Source organism: Myotis yumanensis, unplaced genomic scaffold (genome assembly GCF_028538775.1).
Source record: "Myotis yumanensis isolate MYYU_CA2020_CCGP unplaced genomic scaffold, mMyoYum1.0.hap1 SCAF_8, whole genome shotgun sequence".
Lineage (NCBI taxonomy): Eukaryota > Metazoa > Chordata > Mammalia > Chiroptera > Vespertilionidae > Myotis > Myotis yumanensis.
The window spans coordinates 54,362,833-54,381,025 of record NW_027223759.1 but is presented as its reverse complement, the minus strand read 5'-3'; the positions used below and the strand labels follow the sequence as shown (position 1 = coordinate 54,381,025).

General features: G+C 43.7%; 1 protein-coding gene across 8 annotated transcripts in view; it reads right to left on the bottom strand.

Moving 5' to 3' along the window:
• Window positions 1-18,193, bottom strand: part of RBMS1 (RNA binding motif single stranded interacting protein 1) — a 225,378-nt gene that overhangs the window by 90,745 nt on the left and 116,440 nt on the right. For 6 of the 8 annotated variants that reach the window (XM_070422885.1, XM_070422887.1, XM_070422882.1 and 3 more), the window contains exon 2: window positions 4,410-4,585. In XM_070422885.1, coding sequence (XP_070278986.1) covers window positions 4,410-4,585 — 176 coding nt within the window. The remainder of the gene's footprint in view (window positions 1-4,409; window positions 4,586-18,193) is intronic. The other 2 variants (XM_070422883.1, XM_070422886.1) reach the window with 1 other exon arrangement.

Below are 18,193 nucleotides of genomic sequence, written 5' to 3'. Positions count from 1 at the left end.
CTAGCACTGCGGTAGCTCTGGGGTACCAAAAACTTACCACGCTGACCACCAGGACTGTATAATCTAGCTGAAAAAATCTGTGAAGACGACATAACAGCATTCCATACTGTCACAGACAAGCTGCTAAATAATGTGTAGGCACCAGGAGAACAGAATTACATGGAAATAAGCTGCTGATGGTGACACATAAAAAGAAATAAATAGTGTGGTTCAAGCAGGAAGGAGGCCAGGTGAGTTGGACTTGGCCTTGAAGAATCAAGAAAGGGACCTGGAGAGGCACTTGAAGTGAGGCAGCAGCAGGAGCGAATGGTGTCCACCTGTCACGCGGTAAGAAGGCAGGGAGGAACCCCCCGATTCTTCTGGCGGTGAGGAGGAAGATAGGCCCTAAGAGGAAGCTGAAGAACTGATGACTAAGAGGACAACCGGAAATAGTCAACGAATGCTCGAAAGTTTCAAGTTGAGGAGAGTGAATCTGGCAAAATGACAGTTCAGAGAGGAAGGAGGTAATGTTGAGTTTGAGGTGCGAACAGGAGAGATAACCCTATGAGCAGGTGAGGCCACAGAGGAACAAGCCAAGACAGTATCAAAAGAGCCAAGAGCTGAGGAGGAAAAGTGGAGGAGAATGAAAAGCCAGAGCAGAGAAGAGAGACGGAAGGTTGGGAACTTGACGGCAAAAAGCAAAGGGTTAAATTAAGGTGGCAAGAAAATGGTAGCAATGAGAGCCCTCAATTCATTTTCCAGAAAATTCACCTGAGAAGTTTGAATGAGAGAAACAAAATGGTAACAGAGTCAACTAAAGTATTTATATGCTTTTTCAGAAGGGAGTTAAGAATGTCTGAAGATCAAGGGGCAATAGATAATCCTTCTGTTTCCAAGATTATTTCTTTTCCTAAACTTGCTGATTCATTGTACTGATGTACTCTTTTTGAGTTGGTAACTTTTTAGAAACAGGAAGCGAAGCTGCAGCTGCCTGGAGTAGTCACGAGGTCCCAACAAGATTTCTCATACACATTTCACAATTGAGAAGTTAACTAGAGCTGGTCGGCTTCTTTCAATAACTGTTCCTCCTTTCCCCCTACCCAGGTGGCTCAGGTGGTTGGAACATTGTCCCATGCACCAAAAGTCACAGGTTTGATTCCCACTCAGGGCACATACCTAGGTTGCAGGTTTGATTCTATGGGAGGAAACTGATCGATGTTTCTTATCTCTCTTTCTCTCTCTCTCTCTTTCTCTCTCTCTCTCTCTCTCTCCCCCTCCCTCCCTCCCTTCCTTCCTCTCTCTTTCTCTCTCCCCTTTCTTCTAGCTCTCAAATTATTAAAAACAAACAAAAAACATATCCTCGGGTGAGGATTTAAAAAAGTAGTATGCCGTAACCGGTTTGGCTCAGTGGATAGAGCGTCGGCCTGCGGACTGAAAGGTCCCAGGTTCGATTCCGGTCAAGGGCATGTACCTTGGTTGCGGGCACATCCCCAGAAGGGGGTGTGCAGGAGGCAGCTGATCGATGTTTCTCTCTCATCAATGTTTCTAACTCTCTATCCCTCTTCTTTCCTCTCTGTAAAAAATCAATAAAATATATTTTTTAAAAAAATATTTCTCCTTTGAACCCACATCACCTTAGCACCATAACCACTGTCACGTCCCTGTTGGTCCTTGATGCTACCTCCTTCCACAACCTAACACTGAAGCCCTGCCCTCTTAACTTAACAAAGTTGATCTACATTTTCCAGCATCCCGAATCTCTCTCTGACTTGGGGTGTGGCTGCTTTTCCACCGTCATCTCCTCTGACTTGTCATTTCTTATCACTTTATATCAGCTTTTTCACTGCCATTTCTTCTAAGACTGTAACATCTGTACATTCTACTCCCAACAAAGCTTTTTAAAAATATTTTTTGTTTTCCTCTCCAGTTTTCACAATCTTCATGCCATTCTTGCCTTTAGACTTCATGCATTATTTGCACGGAACCAGGTCACTATTACACACATTCTTAGGTATCTAGTCCCATCTTTCTGCTAGGTAACCCTCTAAAATATCCAACCCCTTAGAGACCCAAATTACTTATTCCAATTATCCTGCAATCCCCACTCAGGTTAATTTGAAATTACTAAATTTTTATTTCTAAAATGTCTTTCTTTTTTTAGAGCTATGAATTTACACCTATCTTTTCTGAAAAGTTTCGGATACTCACTTTTCTAAAATCTCTAATTATGTCCACTGGGTTTTTGAAGCTCTAGGATGAGTCACTTTCCCATAAGATTCTTGTCATTTCCATGTCACCAACTAGTTATTCTTTATTGGAAACAATTAAGTCCGAAACAGGAATACCATTGCGCACACGTTCTCCCTCTTCATTCTAAGACACAAAACTGTCACCAAGTCAAATCTGGTATTTATGAGATGCTCTGTGTCCAATGGAATGAAGCTCTTGGCAGATACTGACACAGAGTCCTCTCTTACTGTATGTCTTGACTCTGTATAATACATATCAAGAAAACTCTCACTGGAGTTAACCATCAAACCTGGGGTTTTGCAAATGATAGGAGAGAATGAGAGTGCTACTGATAACAGCAGAGAGTGATGTTTCCCCACATTAAGAAAATCCACATACATCAAAGAGACCAACAAACAAGGAATGAATTTTCTAGGAAAAATTCTAAAATGCTCTTCTACTGCATTTGGAATACGATTTGATTCAATGAAAAAAAAATTGCTGGTTCAATTTTTCCAAAGACATATTTACTATATACAAAACATGGCGTTACTCTATCATTTAATGGTGATCGAACTCTATCTCCTTGATGTGAAAACTCAGTTTACATGATTCAAAACTAGGTGAGGCACAATGTGTCATCTGAAATTCTTTTCCCTTCTCTTAAACCTCAAGAATTTGAGGGGTAGCTTCATTCTGTTTCCTACGAAGTTGTATTTTTAGCACCTTAGACTTTATGGCGCTCTATCTACCTGTAATTATGCTGCAAAAGGAGATGATGCTGCCAGTAAAGGCCAGCAGCAGACAAGACAGCAGAAGGCCTATTTGTGGTCTTGAACAGCTGCAGTAGGGCAGGGCGTGCCCGGCAAAGTTCCCTCTGACGCCGGGGCCAGGCATGACCAACCCTAAGAGCCAGACTTGCTTTCAGAATAGTCCCCAGCACAGGCCATGATTTCACTGCCCTAGAAGCAAAGGGCGGCAGTCAAGTCCAAGAGGGATGATCAAAAGCGTAACACAAGCGAAGCACAGGGAGGGTGCTGAGATGAGGTTCGCCAAGCTCTTCAGATCCTAAAGAAACACCAGCCGCTGACCCACCCTCCTCTCCAAAACAACACAAAGGAAAACCACCACCACCACCGTATGGAAGGCCAGAAGTTTCGTTTAGTTCCAACTTGGAAATACTAACCAAGTAAGTTCTGAAAATGTTTTTTCTTAAAATAAGAATAAGTCTAATTATTTCACCCAGGACAACAGAAAAATTGATGCTATTGATCGGACGTTGAGACCTGGGAATATTTTTCCAGGGAACAGGAAACATTTATTAGTGATGTCTCCTTTCCCGGGTCTTTAAAATCCCTTTTGTAAGGGACCCTTACTTTCTTTGGATAAATAAAAGACGCTGTTATATGTGTAGGCTTTTACAGCTCAAAGTGATCAAAGGCCTTTACGTCTTACACCACAGTCCTTGCACTGCACAGTGCTTCTGGCTCCTTGCTTTAAATGAGTGCTTCCTTACTTAGTGAGTTCATGGAACTGCAGCGAAGCAGCATATTTATATCCTATCGACAACGTTAGCGTAGAATGCAAACTTACTGTGGAACTTTACACAGGTGTGCCCATCTCTCTTCACAAGACTCAGAAAGGGTGGCAGGGAGAACAGAAACAGGAAGATGGGGAATAGAATTCCCAAGGAGAGGAGGGTGAACAACCGGGCCACAAAAGTACAGGTGGCTAACGAACACAGACGACGGTTTCCTGGCTGGAATTACGAGTTTTACACAAATTTAGGATAAAGGTCGGCAGTAACTACCTTTCTGACAAACAGTGACAACTAGAGTTTCTGTTATTACGTGACAGATTGGCCCCCTCGATGTACTCCCACCAAAAATGAGCACTCCTCCAAAGGACTGAGCTACACGTTTTTAAGTAATTCAGATTGTACTTCTCATATGCCAATGAAGCCAAATTCTACTGAGAAACTGCTCCAACTTATTTTGTTACATGGGCATATTCTGGTGATGTCAATGCTGACCGGAGAAGCGCCCAAGGAGTTAAAATCCGGAAACTATCACTGTGTCAATAATGAGGATTCACAGATCCATCTTGTGCTGAACCTCTCCTAGAACACAATTTATATCACTCTATAATCAGATCAAAGAAATATTTAGCAGCTAAAAACAGTAAGAGCCACTGCTACTTACGGCTGACACAGCTTCACCAGGTCCTGGTCTGTGGTGTTGGGAGGCAATCCTCGGATATAGAGATTCGTTTTGCTTAGCTGATCCCATCCTGAGTTGCTACTGCTGCTGCTGTTGTTATTACTGCTGGTGGTGCTGGGGCTGGGAGGGGCCATGGGGTGGGCTGGGACCAGAGACTGCTGAAAAACAAAGAGGGGTGTTAGAAAGACTAGACTAGATGGAAGGTATTGAGCACCGTTCAGAAGCTGTTTGATCGGCAACATGAAATGAGGTTACCAAGATATCAAAACAGATTTTCTTAAGCTACTTTAATATATAAACTTTAATTTATACCTTAAAAAAACATGCTTGTCCTAAAAAAACAAACAACAAAAACCAACCAAACAAAAAAAAACCTTCTCCCTTTCAACATGAAATTAACAATAGAATATTCTGATGGGCACCTTAAGTATGACTAAATTTATGTAAGATTAATTTAGTCACACATTTTAAGGAACATACCTACTGAGGCTTACAATTAACTTGCATGCAGTTATGTGGTAATATTTTTAAATACAGTAATTTAGAGATCATTAGACTTTTGAAAAGGTTTTCACATTCTGAAGAACATTTGATTGAAAGTTGCTAATAATTTTATTAAGATGAGTTGGGCAGAAAAGACACACAATTACTCTTCAAGTGTAAGAAAGTTAAGAGTCCAATCAAGATGCTCAAATAAGGAAAACTTCACCTAGGCATACAGCTTCATTGAGACATCTGGGTAAGACTGACAGGAACTCTGCATTTTGCTCTGGCTAACCTTGTGGAATTTAACCCCTGTGAGAATGGTGAAGTATCTGGAAACCTCCTCAGGCCTCACAGCAAGCAACATCTTTTGTAAAGCTTGCAAGCAGGGCTCGGTGTGGTTTCACAGTCAGCAGCCACTTAGGAAGAATGACTGAAACTGTGCTCACACCAGATAATTCTCTGTTAACCAATCGAAAGCAACCACAGCCTCCGCCCCTACGCCACACACATGACTTTTGAGGAAGTGAGTTAGTTCAGTCTGAGATGGAAGTGAGCACACCCCTAGGTGTCCTCACAGCAAATGCTCAGCAGCTTCACAGCAGGACAGAAATGTTTTCATCTCACACCTTCTAAATAACAAATATACTAATCCAAGGACAGCAGGAAAACCACCACCACCACCGTATGGAAGGCCAGAAGTTACGTTTAGTTCCAACTTGGAAATACTAACCAAGTAAGTTCTGAAAATGTTTTTTCTTAAAATAAGAATAAGTCTAATTATTTCACCTGCCAGTCCGAGGGACTCCACCCGTGCACGAATTCATGCGCCAGGCCTCTAGTAAAGAAGCGAAAGCTTTCGTATCAGATTAATGGGGATCCCAGTAACAGCTTGAAGAAATACAATTAAACAGACATTCAACCAAAATGTAAAATCTTACAGCTTGATCTTTACTACCACAAACAAGAAAATTAGGCATCTCTAAGACACAAGTAAATTTCACTTTGGTTCAAAAAGCAGACCCCTTGCAATAAATGTAACCTTGCATAATCTCAACTATCCATGATGGACAGCTGGCTCTGCACCCAGTTTCTGCCATGACCATCCTAGTTCGCAAGTAGCCCAACTCACTGGGATCCCCATTAATCTGATATGAAAGCTTTCGCTTCTTTATGTCCTACTAGAGGCCTGGCGCATGAATTCGTGCACGGGTGGAGTCCCTCGGACTGGCCGGTGATCGAGGCCTATCAGGGGGCCTGCCAGCCAACAGGAGGGACCATGGGAGGTTGGTCTGCCAGCTGTGTATCCCCCACCCCCCATCGGGGCCCGGGGGGGGGGGGGGGGGTGGGAACACGGGAGGTTGGCCAGTGGCCGGGTGGGGGGAGGAGCTGCGGGAGGTTGGCTGTGGGATCACACTGACCACCAGGGGGCAGCTCCTGCATTGAGCATCTGCCCCCTGGTGGTCAGTGTGTATCATAGTGACTGGTCGACCAGTTGTTCGGTCATAATGGTCGCTTAGGCTTTTATATAGAGAGAGATACTATGCAGATGCTACTTCTCACTGTCCAGGGTCCTTAAGTCCAAACACCACTTTACCTCATGAGATTCACTTTTATAAAAAAAGTAGCAAGGAGAGTTAACAACAGTCAATGTAAAAATAAAGGAAGAACCTGAACTGGGAACATCAGTATTACTTAATCCAAGACAAAACCTGCCTGAGATCAAATCCCATCAAGTGTCTTTGATTTATTAATAAGTCATTGAGCTCCAATCCTTTCCTCTCATCCCTGGCTTTCTCTAAGGGACAGCGAAGCTGGGTTTCTAGATGTAGAACTAAGAATAAGCCCTGTCCCTTGTTCTGCCACAGGTGGGACCTCAGACCCTCAGCCATGCCACATGCAGAGGCCTGTGTTTCTTCTCCAAAGTCACTCAATCCTCTGCTAGCTGCTACCTGAAAGTAGTCAGGCATGCCCTATTTCTCACTTCAGCTAACAGAGATGCTGGGAAGTAACACACAGCAGCCTCTCTGTCCCAAGCCTTTGATTTACACAAGAACCTGTAGCTGTGGACAACCTAGGCAAGACTGAATTTTTTTCTTAAATCATCTTTGATGAACATCTGAGAAACTGTCCTTGCCACAAACCTCCCTGTTCTTCACTGCAGGACCCAGTATGTGCAGAGCAGCTCATAGGCAGATGAAACATGGTCACCATGGGTAAGACCTGGAGAAGTCTGAAGGAAGCTGTGGACCAGGGCTCCCCTCCCCGCTCAGAGGGATTATACCAACACAAAGCAAATGGACCATCATACATTTCGGAGATGGCATTCCTAGACTACATCAGCTCTAACCTCTGCTTTGCTTTGGGATGAAAAGTGGAGGGCCGGGTTGCTGGGGTCCAACCCCAACAGGTCCAGGGGTCCCCAAAGGTGTGGACGGAGTCGGTGAAGGAGGAATGACACGGAGACAGCCTTCAGTTGATCAGTAGCCTAGTCAGGACCTCTAGCCAGGATCTCGAGCCAAAGCTCTGGTCAGGATCTCCAGCGAAGTTCTGGTTAGGAGCTCCAGCCAAGTTCTGTCTAGGATCTTCTCCAGCCAGGTTCTGGTGTTTATTGTCTTATTACATCTGTATTTATACCAGTTGATTTTAATCCTGTCAATTTCTATTGCAAAGGTTAGGGCATTTCTTATCTCCATTCCAGGGAGTAAAGATTATGTAGCTTAAGCGTGATTGTTTGTAGTTAAAGTGATTAACTACCCACCTGGCACTTAGTTAAGGGGTTGTATCCCCTCCCTAACTTCAGGGGAAAATCCCTACCTGGGGAAACAACCTTTCTCAGAGAGGTGATCTTGGTTAAAACACAAAGCGCTAAGGGAGCAAACATAGTAAGAAGAGTATGCTATATACGCCAGGTCCCTTGAAACATATGCTGTGCAGATGTTTCTTTCCTGCAGTGACTGTGTCAAGCAGCAAGGATGGACCGGCTTCTGGCACTGGGTGTGGACCGTATGTGGAGTTTATTTGGACATGAAAGTAGTAGGTTTTTATTTATGTATTTACTTTTGGCAGAAGTAGAAGCATGATTTACATCTCAGAATTTGCACAGCTGATTTCATATATCTTTGACAGGCCTCCATATTTATTACAGTAATATTTTCCAACTCTGGAAAGTAGGTGGGGAGCATGTAGTCTGTCCCTTCCTGCTTCCCCTCTGGTCTGCCCTAAGGGAAAAGAGTTCTCCTAGTACCCCATCCCAGGTGAGAGAAGGGGTTTCCTTAATGTACCCAGAGGGGAACCGACTGACATCTGGTGAATTCTATATACACTAAGTGGCCAGATTATTATGACCAGCCAGATTATTATGACCACCCCATCAGTACTTTGTTGGGCCACCTTTTGCCTTCAATACTGCAGCGATTCTTCTTGGCATTGATATTGACTCCACGAGATGTCGAAAGGTGATGCGAGGAATCTGACACCATGCCTGATGAATAGCACTGTCCAGTTCTGTGAGATTTGATGGTTGTGGAACCAGCTGCCTGATGGTTTCGTCCCACAAATGCTCAATTTTTAACTTTGTCCCACAAATGCTCAATTGGATTGAGACCTGATGATTGTGGGGGCCACCTAAGCAAGGTAAAGTCTCCCTCATGTTCTTGAAACCACTCCTGCACAATACGAGCACCGTGGCATGGCGCATTGTCTTGTTGGAAGAAGCCATCTCCATTGGGATACACCATCAACATGATAGGATGACCTTGATCAGCAAAGATACTTAGGTATGTTGTGCTATTCAGATGTTTATAATGATCTGGCCCTCTAGCAACTTCAGCAGGAAATTATAGCTAATTTGCTTACAAACATCAGGTGGTCATAATAATCTGGCCACTCAGTAAAGAACAAGTTCAAATTCACATGTTATCCTAATGTCAACTATTTCTCAGAATTCGCTGAACACAGAGAAAGATATTTGAAAGAGAGAAGCACTGAATTATTCTAGGTTGTCAACTTTTTATTTCCTGGTGCAGAAAATTTTTCATCAAAGATTAAGTTTTTAGAACTTGCAGAAAATAAAAATTTAAGTCCATATTCAAAGAAGAAAATTCATACACAATAAAGTTAAATACTCCTAAATATTCAGAATGGGTTAATGATAATTCTAAACCTGTGAGTAATAACTTGTCATGTATTGCCTGCTTAGTATGTGCCAGACATGGTGCCAGTTGCTCTATGTGCATTACTTTACTTAATCCAATGAGGCAGGTACATGATTGTTCTCCCATTTGCAGATTAGGAAATGGAGTCTCAAAGGTGGGGGGGGGGGGGGAGGGTTAAGTAATGTGCCAAGACCACACATTTAGTAGGAGGCAGGGTTGGAATTTGAACCCAGGTCAGTTGGACAACAAAGCCGGAACCCTGAAACAGTTCTCTAAATGGCATCCCAAACACTGTCTACTATCTCCTTAAAGCCCTATTTGTAGTCTTTGATTTTCCTTTGCCCAGCCTTCCTGCAACCTTACTATATTCAAATTTCTCTAACATATGACAATACCATAGGTGGCTATGTTTTCCTAAGAAAAGCAGTCAAAGGTGCCTTTAAATTAATTTAATGAGCAAAAAGCCTGTGTGTGTGTTTGTGTGTGTGTGTGTGTGTGTGTGTGTGTGTGTGTACAACAAAGTTAGCTTTAAATAGATTGGTTTTTTTAAATTTTACCTTATTTATCTTTTCATTAACAAAAAATCCGGGGTATTGAGGCTGAACAGAGAGCACTTTAGGAAAGCTCAAGGTAACCAGTGAAGAACTAGACCCTCCCCTCCCAGGCTGAAAAGCACTGACAAGTCTTCAACTGCAACTTCAGAACCTGATCACCTCAAAGCAATGACATTTTGTAGTTATGCCTCAATAGCACAAATGTTAAACTTAAAAAAAAAAAAAAAGCTTACAAAGAGAGGACCTTTTACCAACCTCCATTTTCATCACTGGTTGTCCTTTTACATTTTGCCTCTCAAAGCCCCCAAGCTGTCCTGTAATTTGAGAGACACCCTCCCTTTCCCCTGGCCCTTGGATGAAGTCTGTAACTGATTTACTGGTACATAAATTCACCTAATTAAAGAACTGTGTGTGTGTATTGGGGGGGGGGGGGGGGGTGGAGGGGAGAGAAGGGGGAATACTACAGCTAAGTGCTGACTCATCCTAGTACTAGTAGTCTATCTCAGAGCATAGTAGTCTATTCCAGCCTCCTCTGGCCCAATTTCACTGCTTCAGGTCATATAAACAAGCTACCTACCAAAGCTGCCTATCCAAAGGCAGGGGAAACGAGCTAATTCCCTGTTCATAACATTTATCAGGGCTTAATTTGCATGCCAAAGTTGATAAAAAAACAAAGTCAGTGGTAAATGGGGTGGCTCCATTAGCATTCCCTGCACAAGTGGGTGTGGGCACCAGCAGGAAGAGAGCTTGTCAGCAATCAGGAGGACTTCCTGTGTGGAAAGCACTCAGGGAGGACTTCCTGTGTGGACAGCTCTGAGGCCTCCATCCCGGCAGGAAGGCCCACGCGCCTCCTCCATTAAAAGACAGGATGATGAACAACAGGCACATGACAACTATACCCACAGCAAATCTTTCCCTCTCCATCACATCACACCTCACTAAGCAGTCTTCTCTTCTATATGGAAGCCTAAAAGTCTTTTACAAAAAAGGCAAAAATTAATCATGTGTGAACTAAAATGTATTAGTAACCGTGTGCATTACTGTAGATGTCTATTCAGCAAAGACAATAAAAAAATAAAGACCTATCATAAATTCTATTGTCTCATTTCCTTCCTATTTCTAATAAACTCAAGAATAGTGCTCTGGCCAATATTATAGCTGAAGCTGCCCTCTCCCCTCCCCCTTACTTAGTAACTTCCCTAAGAATTGTAATACATTTTGAAGAGAAAGGAAACCTACAATCTGCCTTTTCATTACCCTCACGTCTTCCTTAAGGTCATCATCCTTATAGTTTAGGAGGGTTATAATCCATAATTGCAACCCCACCCTGCCACCTCCCCTAGAGAGAGAGAGAGAGAGAGAGAGAGAGAGAGAGAGAGAGGGAGAAAGAGAGAGACCACCTTATCCACAAGCAAAATAATCACTACAGTTGCTCCTGAGAACTGGCAAAAGTTATGGAACATTATCATTTACACCGGGATATAGGATAATATCAAGCCTGGCATGAACTGAGTACTATGTGAAGATACAATATACTGTACTAATTGCACACATTGTCCCTCTCCATAAGCTTTTAAGATGTGAAAGAAATTGAACAATTTAAGGGAATTATCAAGCAGGAAGAAGCGAAAAGCATCCAAATGAGGATATTTTCTTTGTTTCCTTTTAGAAACCTGAGTGGCTCAAAGAGGGCTAGGAATAGTAGCTGAGAAAGATAAAGGCACAGGGAGCTGGGAAAGTACACAAGCTCAGCATGTGGGGGGGCGGGGGGCGGGACTTAATGAGAGATGAGAAACTGGTCAGGAAGCAGATGTTCTTCCGGGTAGGTCAAACTGAAGAGACAGCACCTATATTAATGAAACAACAGTGCCCCTTCACACATATAGGCCCTTACTTTTCCATAATGTGGGGGAAGGGCAAATGGGCATACATCATTTAATCCCATTTGATGTTAGGATAGCAAAGCTTAAAATCACATGGTCAACTATTTAATAAAACTGGTTCTCATAGCTATGTAAGGGTGGGGGAGGGGGGTGTACTTAAAATATTAGAGGGACCATTCTATAAAGTATATGATTGTCTAACCACTATCTTGTGCACCTGAAACTAATACAGAATAATACTAAATGTGAACTATGATGGAAAAAAAAGATGGAAAATTGTATGTTATACATTTTTCATCATTATAATAAAAAAAATGGTTCTCATATCATCACTGTCCCGTTTGGTGACAAATTTTGCAGCCTCTGAGACTGTGAAATGGAGAAACAGGTTATTCAGTATTTGTGGTTGGATTACACCTGTCAGAGGAGAGGGGTCCATATTGTTGGGTTGGCTGTTCAAATATAATCTAAAAACAAAAATTCCCAATAGATTTCACACTTCATATTCTCAAAGATGCCTACCAAAGCTGATCCCTGCATGTAAAGCTATAATCTCTTCAGGTAAAAAATTTTTTTAAAAAGGGGCGGGGGCTTATATTAAATAGCCTGTCGATACAACATGGCTGACTCAATGGATGGAGACCATGTTGAAGAAATGAAAATCAATTTTAACCAAAGGGAAAAGATCTTAATTAAAACAACTTGGACAAGCTCTTTGTGGTGGAGGTAGTAGTTGTGAAGGAGTAAGAAGAAAGGGCAAGCAGGTGTTGAAAATCCATGGTAGAAAACACACCATAGATACAACATGTGATTCCTGAGGTCAAATTTCCCTTCAAGGTTCCACCAAGAAACTACATTCCTTATCATTCAAATGCCTTTTAAAGATCTGATTCTGTGCTCCCGCATGAAAATCAGCTCAATTGTTCCATTCCCTCCAAAGGTCTTCCCAAGAACCCCACTGATGTCCCAGGTTGCCTACTGAGAACTCTGGGCCAAGAAACACACCCGAGTTCTTTTCCTATTTGTTCCTTCTAGTTTCTGTAAAAGCATTTATAAGAGGGGAGATGGATAAAAACCAACATGCAACCTCCATAAATATATCAACTCATCTTTGACAAAGGAGCAAAAGCAATACAATGGAACAAAGATAGTCTCTTCAGCAAATGGTGCAGGAACAACTGGACATCCATACGCAAAAAAATGAATCTATACACCAACCTTACACCCTTTGCCAAAATTAGCTCAAAACTGATCATAGACCTAAATGTAAAACACAAAAACTCCTGGAAGATAAGAGAGAAAATCTAGATGATCTTGGGTATGATGCCTTTTCAGATACAACACCAAAGACAAAATCCATGGGGGGGAATGATAAGCTCGAGTTCATTAAAATGAAAAACTCTGCAAAAGACAATATTAAGAGAATTAGAAGATAAGCCAGAGACTGCCAGAAAATATTTGCAAAAGACATATCTTATCAGGACTGCTATCCAAAATATATTTTTAAAAATCTTAAAATTCAAAATAAGAAAACAAACAGCCCAATTTTTAAAATGGGCCAAAAACCTTAATAGACACTTCATTAAAAAAGATATACAGTTCTAGCCGGGTTGGCTCAGTGGATAGAATGTCGGCCTGCGGACTGAAGGGTCCCAGGTTCGAGTCCAGTCCAAGGCACATGCCTGGGTTTCAGGCTCAATCCCCAGTAGGGGGCATGCAGGAGGCAGCCAATTAATGATTCTCATCATTGATGTTTCAATCCCTTTCCCTCTCTCTTCCTCTCTGAAATCAATAAAAATATTATTTTTTTTAAAAAAGATATACAGATGACAAATAATCACATGAAAAGCCGCTTCACATATGTCATCAGGAAATAAGAATTCAATAAAATTTTATTTTAATAAAAACTAAAACAACAATATACTACTTACTATACACCTATTAGAATGGCCAAACGGTGCAACACTAACACCACCAAATGCTGTGGAGAACACAGAGCAACAGAAACTTGCACTCATTGCTGATGGGAACGCAAAATGGTACAGCTGCTTTGGAAGAGAGTCTAGTCTGGAGGCTTTTACAAAACTAAGCGTACTTTTACCAAACGATCCAGCAATCACACTCCTTGGTATCTACCTAAAAGAGTTGAAAACTTATGCCCATCCAGGGGCTCTGGGGAGGGAGGAATGAATATCTAGAGCACAGAGGATTTTTAGGGCAGTGAAAACACTTTGTATGACATTGTAATGGTGAATACTGTCATTAAACATTTCTCCAAACCTATAGAATATAAAACACCAAGAGTGAACCCTAAGGTAAACTATGACACTTTGAGTGATTATGATGTGTTCACCTTTGGTAAAAAATGTACAATTCTGGTGAGTGATGTTGATAATGGAGACTATATGTGTGAGGGCAGGGGTATATGGGAAATCTCTGTACCTTCCTCTCAATTTTGTGGTAACCTAAAACTGCTAAAAAAAAAAAAAAAAATGAGTCTTATTTAAAAAACCAAAACCCAACATATAAATACCAGACTGAAGGAGTTAAATCCAAGTCATTCACCAGAAAACTGGAGGGCCAAGAAAGGAAGTGAGGGGATTAAGCAATAGGTTCAAAACTTCCTTACCAGAAAACACATGCATTAGGAAGGAAAAGCTTTTAACAGTGGGCTCCTGGCCTTATCTACCCTTAATTGCAGCACATATAATAGGGTAATATGGTACAGTTTCTAAAAATAGTGAGAGTTCAACCAAGGGAAGATCAGGGACGAAGGAGCCTGAGACAGAAAGGTTGCAGAAGGCTTCACAGAGGGCTAGACAGCTGGGTGAGCTGAATATTAACGACAAGCCATTACCAATAAGAGGAATGGCAGTCCTGAAAGGGGTGGGTGTGAGAGGAGAGAAGGAGACGACAAAGACACAGACAGGAAGAGTCATTCTTCATGAAAGTCAGTGGGGAAAAACACAGTCTTGGTTGGTTCAGAAGATATGCTAGAACAACTTGATTTTGGGGTGGGGGATGGGTATTGGGAAGGTAGTAGGATAACCTAGAAACTGAAGACAGAAAATGGATAGGATGTCGTCAGGTATTACTGTAGAGAGTCTCTGAGGGAGAAAAGAGAATTTAAAGATGATAAACAATCCTAGCTGGCATGGCTCAGTGGTTGAGAGGTCAACCTATGAACCAGGAGATCATGGTTCGATTCCCAGTCCAGGCTGGTGGGGGATGTGCAGGAGGCAACAGATCAATGATTCCCTCTCATGATTGATGTTTCCATCTCTCTCTCCTTCTCTTTTCCTCTCTAAAATCAATAAAAAAAATATATATATTTTTAAAAAGATTATAAACAAAAAGGACAACTGGTGGGGAACATAAAACTAGGGAAATTCTTTCCCCTCCTCTCTATGAAAAGGTACATAGAAAAGAATTATTACTGGATGGAAAAATCTGGATACCTGGATTCAAATCCTGCCTTGGCCAGGGATTGGAAGGTCACATCTGGGAAGCTCAGTTCCGCACCTGGAAATGCACAGGTTGAAAGGGCGAAGGCTACGCCCTCCACCTTCCCCCAGGGTAAGGGCTACGTCCTCTGCTAGCCACACCCAGGAACGGGACATCGACTTGTGCCTGGCCAATCGGCAAAGCACAGTCCTTTCTCCTCCCTTACTCCAACCCCCCCCCTATATAACCGGTCTCGGGGAGGGGTTCTCTCTCTCTTGGCCACTTGGCTAGCCGATGTGTCGGTGAGTCTGGTGGATGGAGAGCTCAAGTTAACTTGAATACAGATTCTTATGCTTTTACATCGAATTGGCTCCCTGATGTGGTTTCTTGGGAATCTTGTAATCTGGGCACAACATTTGGGGGCTCGTCCGAGATTCCCAAGACCATGTAGGGACTCCCCCAATTCGTAGAATCTGCATGGCCGCGGTAAGTGTCTGTGTATTATGTTTGTCTGTTCTGTGTGCTTTATCTGTTCTGTGTGAGCTCACTTCTGAAATCTGTATTCGCCCACATTGACCGTGGACGCACATGGGGGTCAAAGGGCGGGAGGAGTCGAGGGACGCCTCGATCCTCCATCTGTATCTGTAGGGGTGTAATTTTGCTTCCGAAAAGTCGGGAGGTCTGTAGAAACCCCAATCTGAGACGAGGTGGGTAGTTCCCGCCGGTTTGGCGTAAGCCATCGTCTGTCTCTTCCATGGAAGTGGAAGGCTGTTTTGGGCCCTGTTTGTGCCTGTTTCTCTGTTTTATGTGGACTTACTGGACGGATGTTATGGGAAGTTGTTGAACTCTGAATGAATGTCTGGTGGAAGTGTGTGAATGTAAAGGCAGGGAAGGTGAGCTGGGAATCACTGGGCCTTGGGCCGCAGGAGAGGAAAGATGCGCCTGGATGCGGAGGCTGAAGCCGGCGCGCGGCTGCCCCGGAGCCCGGCCGCGCCGCGAGCCCAGGCGGCTAGGCTGCGGCAGCGGCCCTGGGGGCTCGGCCTCCGGCCCGGTCGGTGGCGGGTGCTGGGAGAGACCCGAGGCCACGGTTTTTCCCATTTGGGAGCTTCCTCGCCCTGCACGCGGCCAACGGTCGAAAGGGTTGGGGTCGCGGGGCCCGTCGCAGCGATGGGGTCCCCTTCCCCGCCCCGGTCCTGCCGGGGTTGTGGCTCGCGCCGAGGCCGAGTCGTGCGCGGGGTCGCGCCCCGGGGATGAGACGGGAGAGGCGGCGGAGGCCTGCGTTGGCCTGCGCTGGCCGGCGTTGGCCCCGGGCTTGTGGCGAATGAGTGGAGCCAGGTGGAGAGCGGGGGGGCGTGGCCGGCGCGTCGCTCACGGGAGGCGGGAGCAGCGAGGCCCCAGTCGGCATCGGGTCGGGGGAAGGTCCCCCGCGGAGCCTGAGGGCCGGACACCCGGGAGGCCGGGGGCGGCGGCAGCTCTGGATGCGAGCTGGCCTCTTCCCATGGAGATCGCCCCAGCTAGAAATGTAAAAGTTTTAAAATGCATGTGGGATTTCTGTGCACGTGTAAAGAGAAAGTACAGAATAAAAACCCGAGACTGTTTTGGCCTTAAAAATGGCAGAGATGAACCTGACAAAGAAATGTTTGGATTGAATTGGGAAAAATTGTGTTATTGTAGTAACTAAATGCCTTTGCTTATTGGTACAGCCACCATTTTGGGCTCCAAGCCTTGGCAGCCGTGGCCGCATGGTTTGCTGCTCCCCTGGGGGCCGCCATCTTGAAACAGCAAAGGCCCCGCCCTCTGATTTACTCAGGGGTGGAGCTTTAAGGCGGAGTTTTATGGGGCTGCAAGCGTGCTTGCTTCGAGGATTTATTTTTAAACTAATCTCTTAAATCTAAAAAACCCTGCTTTCCTTAAACTAAGAACAATCAAAGGTTATGTCAAAGTCTTTAAGAGGGACTGATAGCAGTAATCTAATTTCTAAAGTACGATTATTTCAGGTAAAAACTGGTTTCTGTAAATTGATCTATCCTTATTGCTTAAATATGTATCCTTGTTATTAAATTTGAATGTATTGTTAATCTGAGGAATGTTAATTATTTACATGTCACCTAAAAATTAAGGCTAAAAGTTTTAACTGGAAAGCATGGCTTTGGTATGATGGAAGGAAAGGAATGTTAAATGAATAATAGACCAGTAAGCTGGAACTGGTCGCTGGTGGTGGATTGTGAAAAGGGCTGGACACTGCCTAACTTCTCCTTCCTTGGTACCCCTAAAACATCAGAGGGTACTTCTGGCCTTGATTTTCTTGGTTTTGGATTTATTTGTTTGTTTGTGATAAAAACCGTTTCTATCTAAATAAGACATAGATCAAGAATCCTGTCCTGGGATGTGGGAAAGGCCCCCACATCTGTTCCTGTCAGGCCCCCATCAGGGGACTTGGATGATGTTCCTGTTATCTGCTCAAAAGCCCAAGGCTGTAAAAATACTTGTTCACTAAAAAGGTGTAAGTGTAAATGTTTATTTGATATTTATAAGCATCTCTGTTGTTTACTGGGAACTTTGATTTTCTATGTGATATTCTGTGCTGGGTTGGGATTTTGGAATTAATCAGATAAAGAAAGCTCTTTTAGCTACTCCAGCCCTGGGCCTACCAGACATTACAAAACCCTTTTGCCTCTTTGTAGATGAGCGCAAAGGAGTGGCAAAAGGGGTTTTAACCCAGGCTTTAGGCCCCTGAAGTCGCCCAGTAGCATATTTGTCTAAAAAGCTGGATCCTGTAGCCGCCGGCTGGCCACCGTGCCTAAGAATCATTGCAGCAAAAAAAAAAAAAAAAAGACCCTTACCAAATTAACCATGGAGACTGGCGGGGACTGGGTGGCTCTCCTACCGTATGCCCTTTACCGGGTAAGGAACTCCCCTTACACCCTGGGCTTTACTCCCTATGAAATCATGTTTAGCAGGCCTTAAGAGGGCTCCAGAGGGCACACGAGGACATTTGGCCACGCCTTCGCGCCATCTATGAGACCAGCCCAATTCCAACTCCTCATCGACACAGACCAGGAGATTGGGTACGTCAAAAGGCCTCATCAAGAAACTCTTGAGCCACATTGGAAGGGTCCCTACACTGTGGTGCTAACGACCCCCACTGCTAGACGGCGTTGCGACCTGGATCCATCACACTCACGTCTGGTCAGCGGACCCATCCACGGTCCAAAAAGACTTCATCACCAAATGGAGCGTCAAAA